General features: G+C 46.1%; 1 protein-coding gene across 1 annotated transcript in view; it reads left to right on the top strand.

The window, feature by feature from the left end:
• SH3RF3 (SH3 domain containing ring finger 3) overlaps positions 1-14,876 on the top strand; it is a 257,818-nt gene extending 242,942 nt beyond the window's left edge. The window contains exons 9-10 of the mRNA XM_040584167.1: positions 428-765; positions 11,625-14,876. Of these exons, the coding sequence (XP_040440101.1) occupies positions 428-765; positions 11,625-11,793 (507 nt within the window). The 3' untranslated portion in view covers positions 11,794-14,876. The remainder of the gene's footprint in view (positions 1-427; positions 766-11,624) is intronic.
• The last annotated feature ends 2,367 nt before the right edge of the window (positions 14,877-17,243 follow it).

Raw genomic sequence — 17,243 nt, 5'->3', positions numbered from 1 at the left:
CATAAAGTCTGATTTGTTACTTTTGGGGAATTTCTGTATTGAGAGACAGGATTCTGCTGGAAGAGAGAGGGCGAGAGCAGCACTTTGATTGCTGCCTTCTCTGCATGGGAAGTTTGTACCTTTTCTGTCCCACTGTAACTGCACTATTTCTTTCAAAAGGCACAGGATCACTGCCTGGGTGGATTTGCAAGTAGAAATAATCTTTGCAGTATGTTAGGTCCTTACTCTGCTGAACGAGTTAAAGCCCTGTTGGATGGTGAGGGATTTTCACAGGATTGTTATTACCAAAAGCTCAAGTTCTACTTGGATCCATCTCTAGTCGTGACAGTTTTGGGAGGTTCTCTGCCACACACATTGCGATTTTCCAAAAGAAAAATGGAGTTGGTATGTCTGCTCACTGCCCATATTTCCTTTGGTTCCTTTGCAGAAGGAGAAGAAGAGTGGACTGCTGAAACTTCTAGCAGGAGCATCAACAAAAAAGAAGTCACGCTCCCCACCATCTGTGTCCCCCACACACGAGCCCCAGGCAGCCATTGAAGGAGTCCTGCAAGGGGCGGTGGGACCTGAGCTCTCCTCCCTCTCCAGCCACGGCAGAGCTGGCTCGTGCCCTATTGAGAGTGAAATGCAGGGAGCCATGGGGCTGGAGCCTCTGCACAGGAAAACAGGCTCCTTGGATTTGAATTTTTCCATCCCTTCTCCTGCCAGGCAGCCCCTCTCTTCCATGGCAGCTATTCGGCCAGAGCCCAAGCCTTTGCCCCGGGAAAGGTAAGTTGAGTATCTCCTGATGTCACCTGCATCTTCAGGGAGCATTTGGAGGAGGGCTGCAAGTTCAACTTGCTCAAGGGCTGTTGCAGTTTTGCTGCTGTGTGGATTGACTGTAGGTGACTCAGCTGTCTTTTAGGAAGACAGGGCTTACATGCACCTGCCCATTGAAAATCATTTGGCACACAGTGCAGGTTTAATGTTCGTGGATTAAAAAAGTGGTGAGCAGCACCTGTCCGTGACACCTTACAGCCCTGGTCTAAATATGAATGACAGCAGAGCTTTCTCAGCTGTTAGCAAAGGCCACTTTTTTAAATGAGATCCCTATGTTTTAACAAAATTATTAAGTTGTCATGTGGTGTTTCCTGCCTAGAGGCAAGAGGGGTGATGTGTTTGCTCATCAAGGCCCTTTCTGGCCTGTTTTGCCATAACAGGGACTGTTTCAAATTCTTCCTGTTTAGGATATTTACAGGTATTGCCATCTTCAGTGACCCGTTACCAAAAATGTAGCTGACTTCTGGAGAGGAATGTACCAGTGATTCTGGAGTTCATTTCAGCAGCCTGCTTGAAACCTTAGAGTAACTGGCCTTGCAAACCCACAAAGAGTAGACTAGGAACATCAAAATACAACAGCAGGTGGAGAGAGAGATAACTGACTAGAGACAGGTAGAGAAAAGAACTGGGTCTCCATGTGCAGTGTCACATTGGCTTCAGGTAAATCTTTTCTACAAGGCTGTGGTTTGAGGACTGGGAAGGGAACAGATAATGCACTGATACAATGGTATTGAAATGCTTTTCACTCTAAACGAGATTGAGGAGAACATGTTTTATACAAAACCATTGAAAAGTTTTCAAAAAGCAGTCTAGGGAACTCCCTGGAGTTGATATTTAAAACAGTTTTGGAATGATAGTAAAGTCCCAGAAGTTTGAAAGAAACTTTTTGACTGAGTGTATGAAAGAAGCCGAAGGGAATGGACTGGGCAAACCACCTGATCCTGAATCTAACTGAGGTCATGGAGCAGATGATTCAGGGCATAATAAGGGATCCTATAGGACAGTTCATACCTTACAGTGTTTTACTAAACACAGGTTGAAATTTGGTTGGGAGGGTAACAATGACATGATAATATATTTAAACTTTTCTAAGGCATCTGGTTTGTTACCATAAAATGCCTTGCTGAGTAAACTGTACGCAGCCGACACAGCAGATACTAAGTGGATTGAAAACCGATATACTGTCATCAAATCTAACTCTAGGTCAGAAATCACTAGAAGATGATTGCGTGTGCCTGTAGTGTAGACCAAAAAGAGTCGGGTCTTGTACCTGCACTGTTCAACATAAAGTGTCCGCTGTTGCAGAACAGAGGACTGAAGTGGGAGGTAGGTGATGAAAAGGACAGACCTGTTGGTACAGAGCTAATTCAACACATTGGTAAGGAGAACACAGAATAACAGTATATTTCAGAAGATCCAAATCTGAGGCAAAGTGGAGCGGCCTTGGAGAATCATCCTAAGAACAATGGAAGATTTAGAACTATATCATTGCAGTGAGTGATACAGGGAGCTGTGGTACACTTGATAAAGAGCAGGCTTAGGAATGGCTTGGTAGGTCTGTAAGAGACTGCAGACAGGACAGACATGGGAATATTTTTACTTTAGATTGAACATTTCATCTGAAAGAGATGCTGTTGTTCAAGCACAGCTATTAAACTTGAAGCAGAAATAAATGCAGGGAAGTCCTTCAGCATTGTAATGAAGGCAGTGAGAGCAGACTATCACAGTAGTCTCTTGTCCTTAAAATCCATGAAAAAGCAATTTAGTAAAAGGAGTGAAAAACCAGTCCCTATTTAGGCACACTTAATTTGGTCTACACCAGTTTAAATTAATGCTATAAGAAAAGCTAAATCAATATAAACCAGATTTAGCACCAGTGTAACTAAATCAGTGGAATGCTACACCTTTAGTTACATGTAGCCATGAAAAGGAGCTGGGAAGAACATCCCCTGACATCTCCAGAACTGCCTGTTGAGGTGCTGCTTTCAAAGCTTTACTGTAAGGAAGTCCAGACGCATTATTTGATATGCCAGGGCCAGTCCCATAGCCTACAAATTTCTCAGTTCACCTCAGGATGGCCCAGACAGTGAAACATTTAACTGATGACAATTTTAAGTGGCAGAATAGAACCAGGGGGACATGGGTTAGCTGCATGTGATCAGCTATGCTGGAATGAAGAGTAAATAGATATAGAGTAAACAGATATAGACTGCTAAAACTGAGTAAATACTTCCAATTGCAGTATATGGTGGTAAGGAACATATTCTGATTTTAGGCACTTTAATTCCTGAGTCTTAAATCCGAAAATAAGCTATAATTGAAGTAACCCTAATTATACACAGCAGGCAAGATTCTCTAATTGATTTATGAATTAACTTCCATATCATTGGTGTATCTGCATTCCTTAACTGATCATATGGGTTTTTTCATGCCCATAATGGGAAATATTAATTACCTTCATGCACTAGGAAGGATAATGCTTAGTCCTGGAATAATCTGAGCAGATACATTAAACACTTGTCTCCTAGAAATTCATCCCACATCCATCTGTGCTCATTAAATCATCAAATTGCTCAGAAGAACCAAATTATATTTTTTTTAAAACAAATTATGGTTTTCAAACCACTTGTTCTTTTCACATCTGGCAATGGAGGAACTCGCCTTCAACGTCACTCAGCTCCATATTTTGCTTGTTTGCATTTTGGTGCATTTCATCCGCACAGTAGGAGCAATTCTCTGAGAAAGAAAAGGGAGGAGAGGGGAAAAAAAGGTTAGATAAACAGATTCAGATGCTGGATGAAATTTTAAAAAGCTGCAAAGCATTTCAGTGCACTTAGCTGTACTTGGCTTTCTGTCTCCCAACGCCCATCTGTGCGCATAGAGACAGAGCACTGAAAGGTTGGAAGAAGTAGCACATTCCTTAATATTTACGGCATTCAAAAGGAGGCTCATGCAGACAGCAGAGCACTGCTACTTCTCCTACAGAGGCTGGCTTGCAGCTCTAGCACTCGCCACATCCAGGCTACTGATCAAACCTACTGGTCATGCCACTAGCCATATCAGAGGTACATAAAAAGGCTCTGATTGCTCATGGCTCAATGCTCACAATTTAAGGGAAGAATTGCCTATTCTGCTGCCTGGCAGCACGGCGCTTCGTGGGAGCTGCAGCCAGTCAGACAGGAAGGTGAAGTGAGCTTCGCCCTCTCAGAGATGCTGCTAATGTTTATACTCTCATTTATTTTTTGTGCATGGGGAGAACGAAGAAAACAATTATTCTATCTTATCCTACTTGATATTCCACAACTGGGTTATGGATGGCTGGATTAGAAAGGAAATTGCTCCTAGCTCTCCCATCATTTAACCTTGATATTTAACTGGTTTTTTGGGATAGTTAGTGCCCATCTCTGCCTTCTGGGTGTAGTTTCCCACTGTCGGTTTATAAAACCACCTTCCTGCATCTGCTCTCTGCCATAAAGCATCCAACAGTCCGAGCAGCAGAGCAGAGAAATTTCCCAGGTGGTGTCCTTGGTGTCCTTGCCACTTCGTGTTGCAGTGATTGACTGTCAAGTGAATACCCCATCAGGCTGCGAGCGCCCCACATGCTCTTTTCCACCTACTGCTCCATCCAGTTGCTGCTGGTGCAAGTCACAGGACCAGCACAGGGATGCGCTGTGACGAGGCAAGCCCTGGGCCAGAGACTCGCCCACACCCACCAACACTGTTGGTTCACGTGGAAGGGGCGGGGGGGGGGGGGGGGGGGGGGGGGGGGGGGGGGGATGCTGTCTGCCTAGCAGCACCAAAGCAAAATACTTTCCTTACCACCCACTTGAAGAAAATATGACTGTACATTACGCAAAACAGGAGAGTTGAGTGTGCATGTTTGTGTGCATGAGTCATGTTCCCCTTGCTGCCTGGCACTGTTCCCAGGTGCAAACCTGAGTAAAACAAGTCACGCGTTGTTGACTCTTATAGTAACTGGCACTAATTCTGCCATGTTATATTCTGATAAAACAGTCGCATCCAGACTTAACTGTCACGACTGGCGTATCTGTGCTGTGTTTCTATGGTTTTCATGGAGCCTTCAAGCAAGTTGTAACCACAACAGTGCAGCAGAATAAGATGGGAGCAGTGAGTTTGACCTTTAAAATAGACGCCTTCATGTTTCCATGTATCCTTTCTACAAATCACTGCCACATTAGAAATTGAGCTCCCAATTCAAGGAAGCATTCAAGCATGTGCTTAACGCCCATTGACTTCAATTTTGTTGTGCACGTATATCTCCTTTGCCAAAAGGGAAAGCAGAGGAAGGGGTTTTTTCTTTCCTGGAAAGTGATACTAGAGGAGTCACCCCAGGAGTAAGTTCTGACTGAACAGTGATGTGTATGCACGAGGTTAAGTGCTTCTCTGACATGGGATACCTGCCTAAGGACTGAGAAACTAGAATAAACCACCTCAGAAACTGAATCCTGCAATATTTCCAGCAGAAGGGTAAAAGACCCAGCTGAGATTTGTTCTTCTGAGGCTGCTGATTCAGACACCATAATATGGTGAAGCAGGTTCCGTCTTGTAGTGTGGAGAGGCACTTTGCAGGTCTCTGCAATCTGCCAGTAAAAGGATGGAGAAACAGAGCTCCACCGATAAGCAAGAGCAGTCGTTAACTGGGCTAGATGCTTCATTGTCACCAGTTATCTATCCTCACACAAAACTAACTGTGTATCCCTAACACACAAGGGACCAGTTGGAGCCACAGGACTGGACGCCTGCAACCTGTCCTTAGTGCATCATACTTTAACAAACAGAAACTTTCATTAATCATCCGAATTCAAGCACTCTAAATGGGACCAGGTTGGAGGTTAGCCCTTCAAACCTGATTTGCGTCCTTGTAGATCTGTTTTCTTAAGTTTCTTCAGCTCTGTCAGTGTCCTGGATGCATGCATTTTGCTCAGTGAGCAGATACTTGGTATTTGGTTTTTTCCTCAGTGTCCAGGCCGGAGCCCAATACTTAATTACTGATCAGTTCTGATCAATATTATTCAATGCCTGTCTGTGCATGCTGACAGAGAGCCTGCATGTGAGTAATTTAGACCAGACAGCTGACTCCTACGCCACTACGGTGTGTGAGATGATTCTCATGCTGTGAAAAGTGTGGCACAAGGCTTTGCAGCTGGAGGAGTCAGAAAAACCACTTTCCCCACGCCTGCACTACTCAGTGAGTTTTACTGTGGTCACTTGCTAGAGATCTTCAAACCTCTGCAAAAGATGGGGTGGCTTTGGCAGCCACATGTTTCTTCCACATCAGAACCTTGACTCATGTCCGAAGCAGGACATCTCGTGTGTTACATGTGGCAGGCATCCTGTGGGATTAATAGATTAATCATATAATGAAAGATTATATTGCATGGAAGCAAAAGTGAAGTCATGGGCAATTTTAGTTGCCTGTTTCTTCATCTCAGATGCATGGGTGTGAAACATTCCTGTTCTGTTAAGGTAATAGATGTCTTTATGCATCTACATACATGACATTTTTAATCATTTTGCTTTTTTACAGGAAACAAAACCAGAACTTCCATCATGTAATATCTAATTGTGGTTAGGAGTCTTAGCTGCACCTTCCAGGTGTCAGCAGCAGTAGTAAATGGAGAGCTGGGTGGGAGAGGTGTTTCTTTTGCCTGTGAGGACAAGTGCTATGAAGACAGGGGACAGTTGGGATTCCCAGGTCTTTACTAACAGCAGAGACAGTGTTGATGGACCCATTCCCAGCTCTTGGTGAGATAACTGCTGCCAGGGTCCCTGTCCCGCCCTCAGCCCTAGTGCCAGCCTCTAGCCATGCAGTCTCCTGCCCCACAGGACATGTCCCAGCCCTAGGCTCCCTCCTGCCAAGGCTCTCCCAGACTCATCTCAGCCCAGCTGCCCTCCTCAGCAGCCATATCCACACCTTCTGTCAGGGCTTCCGGTTCTCATCATGGTCCCATTTCTCCCCTGACTCCTGGTTTTTCTCCCACCAGCCTCCCACGTCCTCCATCCGCTCCCTTACCTTACCCTGTTCTCCAACTCCTTGAAGTTTCCCTGCCCAGGCAAACCCTGTCCCCCATTCTTGCCAATACTACTCACAGCCCCTCCTCATGTACTTCTCTTGGGCGCTGAGCACCCCCCCCAGGCACTACCCATCCCAGACAGTCCCTTCCAGGGCTGAAGTGAGCAACCCAAGGGTACCACAGCAGCCAGCAGTGGGGAAGTGCATCATCAGGTCTGTGCCCTGAGGGAAAAACATGAGAGGAGCCCATTGCTGGGAAAGGAAGAGAAATGCAGACTCTGAGGTCCCACAGAGCTAGGACATCTTGGAGCATGAATTAGCAGAGACTTTACATTCTGTTCTCATACAAGCCTCTACTAAGCATGTACCATTTTGAGGTGGTTTGAATGATTTTAACCTGGCTAGGACAGGTAATTTTCTGAAGGAACACCATCCTTGACAGACCAGTGGTGCCACAGGACAGGTCTTTGCTCCCATGTATGGGGACCTGAGGGCTGTTTGTGGAAGCCCTCACCTGGGTCCTGCTGGTGCAAAACTCCTTGCTTTATTCCTGGAGGTGATGAGACCATTTGGGCTGAATGTGACCCTCAGCCTGACACAGCCAACTGCTGTGGAGAGTTTGGGCCAAAATGATTAAATTAGCAGAATTACAACTATCCCAGAGTATGATTTACAACAAAAAATAGCAAACATTGTTAATAATAGGCAGAGGTGGTTGTCACGCTTGCCATCATTATTGTTGCCCAGCTAATTAGCATTTTGAAAAGTTGGTAATTTAGAGATGTAATGTGACACGGACAAAACTGAGAAGTCTCTGGGATCAGTCTGAAATGTCAGGAAGCAGTTTGGTGTAAGAAAGCCTACAGCTTTATAGTCGCTTCTCAAAGAGGGGACAAAAGGTGAAATGAAAAGGAGAGATATAAATAGAAGTATACAGGACTGCCTTTTTGGGAGTGAGGGAGAATGTCTGGGAGAAGAAATCTTTTCTGCCAAAAAAATGTGTCTCAGTTATGTATTTGCAGTTCTCTTCCAGAGGATAAACTAGGCCAAGATGCCACCTGGAGGCGCGGAGGGGTGGCACAGCAGCGTCCAGGAGGGGTGGCACAGCATCATCCAGGAGGGGTGGCACAGCAGCGTCCAGGAGGGGTGGCACAGCATCATCCAGGAGGGGTGGCACAGCAGCGTCCAGGAGGGGTGGCACAGCATCATCCAGGATGGGTGGCACAGCAGCGTCCAGGAGGGGTGGCACAGCATCATCCAGGAGGGGTGGCACAGCAGCGTCCAGGAGGGGTGGCACAGCAGCGACCTGCGGTGCGGGCAGCCTGGTGCCAGCAGCCGTGCCCTGCTGCTGCCCGCTGCAGCCTTGCCGGGCTGCCTCCCCCAGGCCCCGCTGCAAAAGCTCTCAAGGGAAAAAGTGTAGCATCTTTTTCCATCTCTCACGCAGAGGATTTCTTAACTGATTTGCAAGGTCTTTCTTATCTTAAGATTTCGACACTCTATCAAAACCACTTTGGTGCTATTTGATGAGGTACTGTAGTTAATTAAATTTAAACCATAACATTTGAGGTTCTGTAAATGGGAAAAAGTACTTCATTTGATAATGCTGTGACTGAGATTGATTTTTCTGAATCTCCGAAAAGAACCCTTTTTTATGACAGTGGGCAAATTCCTGCTGAGTGTGCTCACCTCCCTCCTCATGTGAACCATTCGGGGACTAGCATCTCATCACTCCTAGGATGTAGTCTGGCTTTAAAAGGGTAGCTCTGTGCTTAAGATATGGCATGAAGTGTTAGCAGTCCTAGCTGGGTCTTCATGCCAACCCTGCCCAAGACACCACCTTTTTCTGTGTTTCTGTTTCCCGATCTGCCAAAAGGGACCATGAGTACCTCCATACCACTCAACTGATGTTGAGGTCCAACCTTCTTCTTAAAGCCTCTTGAGATCCTGGTACAGAGCTCTGATGCACTGTGATTGTGCATAGAGCTGTGAGATCTGAAACTTGGCATCATCTTAGCTAAAATTGTTCCACTCTGATAATTTAATTAATCAGTACTGCAGCAGAGTGTTTGAAATAATGTGTGCATTCATTTGCATAATGGCTGTAATTGGGAAAGGTTCATAATGTAACTGTAGCAGTTCCACAGATGATAGCGTGATAGACTATTTTCCTGCAGGCAGCCAGCAGCACACGTTTCAACCTCTGTTATTTGCTTTTCCACAAAGGAAGGAAGTGACAACTAGGTTTATTAATATTATGATTAAGAGACAACAAGGGATAGAGATGACCAGCAGATTTTTGATGGCAGTTAAACATATATATTTTCTACACAACTGTGTTGCTATGTCAAGATAAAAAGGCCATAGAGAGGTTTTAGAGCAGAATCTCCACTCCAAATGGAGTTCAATGCTTTTCCAAATAACAGGATGTTTGGCTGTGGAGATGTCCATACATAGAGCCAAACCTGGTACTTTTACTGTCATGTCAAAGTCGAGACCCTAGTTTCAGAACTGCAGTCACTAGATATGTGAGCAAAATCTGCAAAGAAAATTAGTGACTGGCACTGGACAGCCCCTTGCTTTGGTACAATCTCACTGGGAATGGCCTCAGGGAGTGGTCCTGAGCCTCCAGGGCATGTTGAAGTTAGTCCTCAGGGACAGGATAATATTTTAAATAAATGCTTGCCTTGTAAGAAACATGACTGAGGCATCAGTGGCCATGCAGTGGTTGTAGAAATATTAATCCTCAGGAGGTGGGCCTTAGGTAATCAATTGGCATCTTCTAACTATCTTTCTATATTAATTACTTTGCAATTAGCAAGATAGTTATTGACTGTTAACCGAAAGCCAAGTAAGTACAAGAAAAGAATACAGTGCAGCAGAAATATATTCCCTGCTCTGCACACAAGTGTGTTGATATGAAAGGGCCCGGTCTGCACTCAGCAGGATGCCTGCTGATAAGCCTGAGTGCAGCATAGCCGTATCAGGATCAGACCTGTCATTACTTCATTGAAATGAAACGACACTTGAAAACTAAGTTCTAAGAGAACCTCTGAATGATTCAGGACAAAGGATACCTCTTGGTTTGGAGAGTGCTTTGAAAGTCATTTGATATCATATCTCTCCATTTTAGCTTCCTTCCAGGTTTAAGGGACCCAAAGTACATTCTCAAGAAATACAATAAAAATGCAAATTGCTTTAGCTAACCTCTGCTGATATTACAGACAGTTGGTGAGAGCACTGCAAACCCCATTTTTCATCATCAGTGGACAAGGGAAGAGCTGTGGATGTCATCTATCTGGACTGTAAGGTCTTTGACGCAGTCCCCTACAACATCCTTCCTCTAAATTGGAGAGATATGGATTCAATGGATAGACTGTTTGGTGGATGAGGAATTGGTTGGATGGTTGCATCCGGAGAGTAGTGGTCAACAGTTCAATGTCGGGATGATTAGTGACAAGTGGTGACCCTCAGGGGTCTGTATTGGGATGGTTCTGTTTAATATCTTCATCAATAACACAGACAGTGGGATGGAGTGCACCCTCAGCAAGTTTACAGATGACATAGAGCTGAGTGGTATGGTTGACATGCCTGAGGGCCCTGTTGCCATCCAGAGGGACCTGCACAACCCTGAGAAGTAGGCCCGTGTGGCTTCATGAGGTTCAACAAGGCCAAGTGCAAGGTCCTGATCCTGTGTTGGGGCAGCCCCCAGTATCCATACAGGCTGGGGGATGAAGGGGTTGAGAGCTGCCCTGCCGAGAAGGACTTGGGGGTACTGGTGGATGAAAAGCTGGACACGAGCCAGCAATGTGTGCTCGCAGCCCAGAAATCCAACCGTATCCTGGGCTGCATCAAAAGCAGCATGGCCAGCAGGTCAAGGGAGGTGGTTCTCCCCCGCTATTGCACTCTGGTGAGACCCCACGTGCAGTGCTGCATCCATTTGTGGGGTGCTCAGCACAGGGAAGACATGGACCTGTTGGGGGCGGGTTCAGAGGAGGGCCGCAAAAATGATCAGAGGGATGAAACACCTCTCCTGTGGGGACAGACCGAGACACTTGTGGTTGTTCAGCCTGGAGAAGAGAAGGCTCCAGGGACACCTTATTTGAAGCCTTTCAGTACTTGAAAGGGGCTTATGAGAAAGATGGGAAAAGACTTTTTAGTAGGGCCTGGTAGATTTAGACCAGACATAAGGAAGAAATTTTTTTAAGATGAGGGTGGTGAAACACTGGAACAGGTTGCCCAGAGAGGTGGTAGATGCCCCATCCCTGGAAACATTCAAGATCAGGTTGGACAGGGCTCTGAGCAACCAGATTTTGTTGAAGATGTCCCTGCTTATTGCAGGGGGGTTGGACCAAATGACCTTTAAAGATCACTTCCAACCCAAACCATTCTATGGTTCTATGATTTTTGGATGGAGCAGATGCAGTGCTGGGCAAAAGCAGCCAAGTTCTTGGCACAGGCTTGGCACATGACCAGGAGCAGGGACCATCATGAGCAGTCCAGCCATCTGACAACACCTTCCTGCTTTCATGGTCTGGCTCCGGTGCACATCCTGGCCAAGCCTCCAGCCAAGCTCACCAGAAATCTCCCCGTCATACTGTTATAGTAGAAAATCCAGCTGCATCAGATACAACTTATATGTGAAAATATAACTTGCCAATATTTTCAAAAGTATTTTTCTCCAGCATTTCTGGTTCTGGTTCTGGTGCCTGGCTGCACTCATCAAGCGCAGGCTCGACCACCGCCTGACCAGGTCTTTGCTTTTTTGTCTCCAAAGGTACCGTGTTGTGGTCCCATACCCGCCGCAGAGCGAGGCAGAGATTGAACTGAAAGAAGGTGACATTGTGTTTGTGCACAAGAAACGGGAGGATGGCTGGTACAAAGGGACGTTGCAGAGGAATGGCAGGACGGGCCTCTTCCCCGGGAGCTTTGTCGAGAGCTTCTGAGGACAGCTCGCTGCTTTCTCAGCTGGAGGAGCTTTCAGGGGAAAACACATAGCACAAGAAGAGACGGCAAAGAGAAACTGGACTGATAACCACTGCCATTTTTATTTCCAAAGACTCCCCCCAGGCCCTTCAGTCTACAGCTCTGGAGACGCAGTGCCCCACTGTGCTCCTGAGACCGCGTGCAGTGCATACAGTGGTATGTTGAAGTAGTGCCTTCCACCTGGAATCACAGACTGAAAGGATGCCCATCTGGACTGTACGTAACCTAAACTCTGGCTGTTAACCCTTTGTGTAAATTATAGAGAAGATATCTTTAAAAAAAAAATTAAGAGAAAAGTTGTTATATTGCTGTAACTTATTTGTCAGAGCTGCAGTGTTCTTATTACTGGCCTATGCAAGATGGATTTGGGAGTTCAAGGAGGTGTGCTAGGAAGCTCTTAAACTGGGATTTTGTTTTTCCTGAGGGAAAGAGAGGGAGGGGTGGGTGGTGAAAACCCCAGCTAAAGATTGGTGCATCGTCGTGCAAGAGAGAATGAGGAGTCCAAACTGTTAACGTTATGCTTTCTATATACCTCAAAGATATGCTGCGCAAGTTTGTCGGTGAGTGTGTTAGTGCTCAGAGTCCCATACCATCCGGTGTCCTGGCGCTGCCGCCGGGGAGGTCCTGGAAGAAGTACAGCTCCACCATTAAACTGTGGTTATTTGAGCAGAATCCCTTTTGCCTGTCTTCTGCCCTTACTATATGCGGCATGGATTTTTGTCCTTCAGTATCACTTTCCATTGCTTTTTTGTATGACTTACCTTTTTACTGTAAGAATTGCTCTACTTTATATATATTCCTACTAGATCAGACATTTCCTCTTTTTCACACATCTGGTGCTATTTTTTTTAATTGTTAAAGATTTGGTTTGGTTAAACGGAGAGGCTGCAACAAGATTTGCATTCAACGTGTGAAATTAGAAACGTACCTGAAGATCAAGATCAGACTGCTTGTTTGTGCCTCGTAGAGGAAAAGAGAAAAAGGCGTTTGGTCACCCATAAATATACGTGGGGGGGGTGTGCCTGTGCAACACACACACGCTTGCTCTCTCCTACGTATTTAGAGTGGCTGAAGACCCACACTGAAGCACAGCGTTCTGTCTGGAGAGTGATAATTACTCCAGAATTGAAACTAATTCCCAGAGGAGTTGTTTTAATTGACTTTTTCATGGCAATAAGAAGAACACTGCAGGTTCTAGCACGCGCAGGGACCATGGAGTTTTCCTCTGTCGTTGCATGACAGAGACGAGAGCTGATCTGCGACGGCTGTAATTAGCGTTATCAAAATGTGATTTCTTACTGTAGAAATGTACAGTTCTGGAGACTGTTCAATTTCTTAATGTGGTCAAGCTACAATTCAAACCGTATCAGGCAATATAAGCTTCCATCTACCAGGGACTTAAAGGTGCAATAAATGTAAAGTGAGTTTAGCCAGTTGTTCCTATGAAGCAGAATGAGAAAAAAATCCATAATGCCATTGTGAGAGTATTTAAAAAGACATCAGCTCTTGAGAAATGAAATGTGATGAAAGGCTTTTCATAGCTGTATCCATACCTTGCCTTTGCCAGCGGCTGGCTGTTTGCCAAAGCCCACATGTGGTGGTCATTTAAAAGCGTGTCAGAGGCACTGTAACCTGGAGATGATCTTATTAAAAGGAAGAGGCCCAGTGGGTGAACATCATTACTGCGTTTCCAGTATTTCATATGCGAAGGTGTAAGTTTTGTTTTCATTCATGCAGTGTATACTAGTACATATCAAAACCCATGTAAGTGAGCGTTCCTATTTGAGTTCAGCTCCGTGACTTTGTTCTCTGTAAAATAAGTTTCTTCTTGCTGTCACACGTAACAAACCAATTCCAGAAACACAGTCCATAGCCAAGTATAGCACCTTCAAACAGGGAGGCATCATTTTCAGGGTGTTTCTTTTTATACTTAACATTGCTGCATTTGTTCATATTCCTGACTCAGCCACTAAAAGGTTAGTTACTGTTGAGAGGAAATTGCTTTTTCATAACCAGTAAGAGACTGAAGAAACATCTTCTGGAAAATCTTGCTTGAGACTGGAGCCATATCTGTTCCACTTATTTGGTCCAGATCAGAATTGGTATCACTGCACCTCAAACAGTGAACTGCACGGTTAGCGAGTCAGCAACACCAAAATGCATGTTATCAATTACAATAAAAATTCTGGGTTAGATTCGTCAGAGATGAGGAGATTTTTTATGACAATTTACAGTGGTTAAAGCTCTCTTAAAATTCTGTTCCATGGATGTATTTACTACACTCAGAAAGACGAAACAGGATGACAGCTTGCTTGCTGCCTATTGTGTTTAGCCAGATCTAAAATGGTTCCAGATTTCCACCTTTTCATGCTTAACTCTAACAGGACAAAAGTTGGTGTGTGAGAAGATCAAGGAAAACACGCAGATGTCATGTCATGGAATCAGTGCTTTAAAATGTATTTTGCAGGGAGGATGGTGTGTTTTGTAATGGATGACAACACTTACAGTCATACCTCCTGCAAAGAAAAATATTGGGGATGGACGCTATCTGTTTTGATAACAGCTGTTTCTGGACCCTGTTTATTGCTTATCATCACAGTTTGGGTTACTGAGTAATCTTCTTGGACAAATCACTTCCATGGCAGGAGCACAAGAGCAAAACTTAATACAGCTCAGTGATACAAAAACGTGACCCAGTGCAGTTCAGAAAGTGCTGGACTGAGAGAGGTTCGACTCGTACTGTGGTCTAATTTTTACCTGTCATAGCAGGGAAAGGGGGAGGAGGGGGCATCTGCATCTCCCAAAACAGGATGGGGAAAAGAAAAGACTCCTTCTGGTGGCCTCAGTTTGTAAAATGCCAGGTTTGCTCTTCTAGAAATGGGTTCAAGTAATTGAACAATTCCTTTGAACTTTGCACAGCTCAGAAAATGTTTTTGTTATACATGAATGTTAACGTGATTTAGGAAATGTTGGCAGATATGAGTACAAATGAACTACAATGACTGTGTTTCTGATTCTTTAAATAAAATAAACATTAAGGTAACTTGACTGAGGTTTCTCTGTTAGGTGGCAGTGTGAGCAAGCAATGTAAGTGCCTCTGAGGTTCACAAAGAAAACAGGGAAGACCCCTGTGAAAACCCTGCCTTTTTTGAGCAGACCGTACATCTCCTTTGCTTTCAGTAGTAATTCCCACATAAATAAAGACCAGTTAAAGGTAAGAGACATCTAAGCAGAAGTTGGAATTTCTTTCTGGATCTTCTTTTGGCAGATCTGGGATTCTTCAAAATCTTGAGAGGTTAACAATTTACCTGTGGAGAAAAGGTGTGTCAGTCTAGAGAAATAGAGCGGGGACAGCCCAGAAAAGGGACTGAGGTGGCAAGGGCAAGGCTGTGGCAGAGGGGCTGCGAAGGGATGCAGCAGCAGAAGCATTTTCAAGGAAAACAGCAGCCTCTAATCCTGCTAGTGCACTTTGAGGCTGCTCTAAGGTCACCTGGTGGGTTGAGCAGGGTTGTGGGCAGAGGAAGACCCCCTTCCTCCTGTCCCAGGTGGGCTCGGGCATGGAGCTGGCAGGGTCCCGTGTCCTCCAGGCTACATACAGCCAAAGAACCGGGAAAGAGGTAAGAAGCTCTTTGTACCCTGGGCATCCGAATGCTCCCCTAACCCAGATGAGGAGTGCGAGCCCATTTTTGCATGTCTCCTGAGCTTCCCATTCAGCAGCATGGTGCAGAGCATCTGGAGGAGGAGCACGCACTGGATCTGGATTTGTTTGCCTTGGTTCAGCTGGGAGATGCCTTTGAGGAAGAGGCAACCACAGATGGTGATTCATTGTCCCGGTCCGGATCACACAGGGCAGGGAGGGGCCCTGCACAGCTAGCTCACCAGGGCATCTTTATCATGGGCTTGCTCAAGACAGCCACTCCCCAGCAAGGTGACACAAGTGTCTGCCTTATCTGGATCCTGAGTCAACATTCTGAAATATGGGAACCACAAGAATTTGAATGTGGGCAGGTGTTGCAGCACTCTCCAAACTATCAAGCTGCAACAAGATGCATCTCATACCAACACACTCTTCATGCCAGTCCCTCTGCTCCCTTCTCCTCATCTCACCTCATCCAGGGCCCGCTCTTTCTTCTCTTGCTTCTTCCCCAGCTGCTCTCCCTTCACTGGCTCCCAACCCCTTAACAGAACCAGCCACAGCTGCACCTTATCTACACCGGCCAACCCGCTGCCCCTGAAGCCAGCCCACAGCTGTATGTTATCAATGATAATTAACCCAGCTTCATTCCTCTACAGGCAGGTGACACCTCTCCCTCTGCTCAGCCTCGGTGGCTGCCCTGCCTGATGAGAAGCATGCTGCAAAATGCCACATGGAGGAGCCTGCCAGCCGTTTCTAAGCTCATCTCGAATGCTGGTCCTCTCCACACTTTGGGAGCCCTGCTCCTCTGGCACCTCTCTGGGACACGCTGCCAGCACATGCCACATACCTCACCCAGCCTTCACACCACACGCCACCCTTTGCTCCTGCTCCAGCACCTGGTGGGAATTCCAGTCATGTTTCAGAAGACAAATAATAATTTTAAAATTGTTACACAGCTTGACTATTCCTGAACACTCAGGGAGAGCAGAACCACCTGGCCAACATCTGCAGGGCTTTCCTACAGCCAAAAGCTCTTCCTGACATCAGCAGCTCCTTATAACATGGTGAACCTGGCAGCTACACAGCTTGGCTAGTCAGTGCCAAACCAAATAAATGAGCTGTACTCGCAGGGAAGCCAAGAGGTGATACAGTCTGGAGAAGGCCCTGTCCTCGTGTCCCAGCCTTTCGTGTAGCAAAAATAACTTTCCAAACAGTCACAGATGTATTTCCAATCACTGGGGTGTGGGTGTCTCCCCTTCCTTCAGAAAAAATCTTGATCTAAAAATCTTCTCAGCCACTGAGCAGCACCACCTGTCCCACTGTGCCGTGGAGGGACCACAAACCAGGCCACCAAGGGGCTTCCACCTGGGGGGTCCCTGTGCCCCCTACCCCTCCCAGCAACATGCTGCAGCAGACAGCCCGTGTGACCTTGCTGTGTTTGTAGTTACAGCCCGGCCCCGCTTGGCTCTCGTCTTTACTCCCACCCTACGGAGACCCCGGCAGCCCCAGGGAAAGGCAGCCAGCATCCCGCCGACTTGGCCAGGGAGTCACTGACAAATGGCTCTTTCACACCAGCTGAGGCGTGACACAGTGCTTTTGCAAAGGCAAAAGAAATGGTCTTGCGTGCAGGACTGTGAGCTTTGCAACCTCCTGTGAGCACACATATGTGTATGTGTAGAAAAACCCACGAGCGAGGAGTGCTGCCGGGGAGCGGGGCTGCCCCAGTGGTACCTGGCCACCTCTCAGAGAGGGCATTGGAAAGGGGGGGCTGGC

This window comes from Falco naumanni, chromosome 2 (genome assembly GCF_017639655.2).
Source record: "Falco naumanni isolate bFalNau1 chromosome 2, bFalNau1.pat, whole genome shotgun sequence".
In the NCBI taxonomy this organism is placed as follows: domain Eukaryota; kingdom Metazoa; phylum Chordata; class Aves; order Falconiformes; family Falconidae; genus Falco; species Falco naumanni.
Note: the sequence above shows the minus strand (reverse complement) of the source record. Positions and strands in the feature narration are given on the sequence as shown.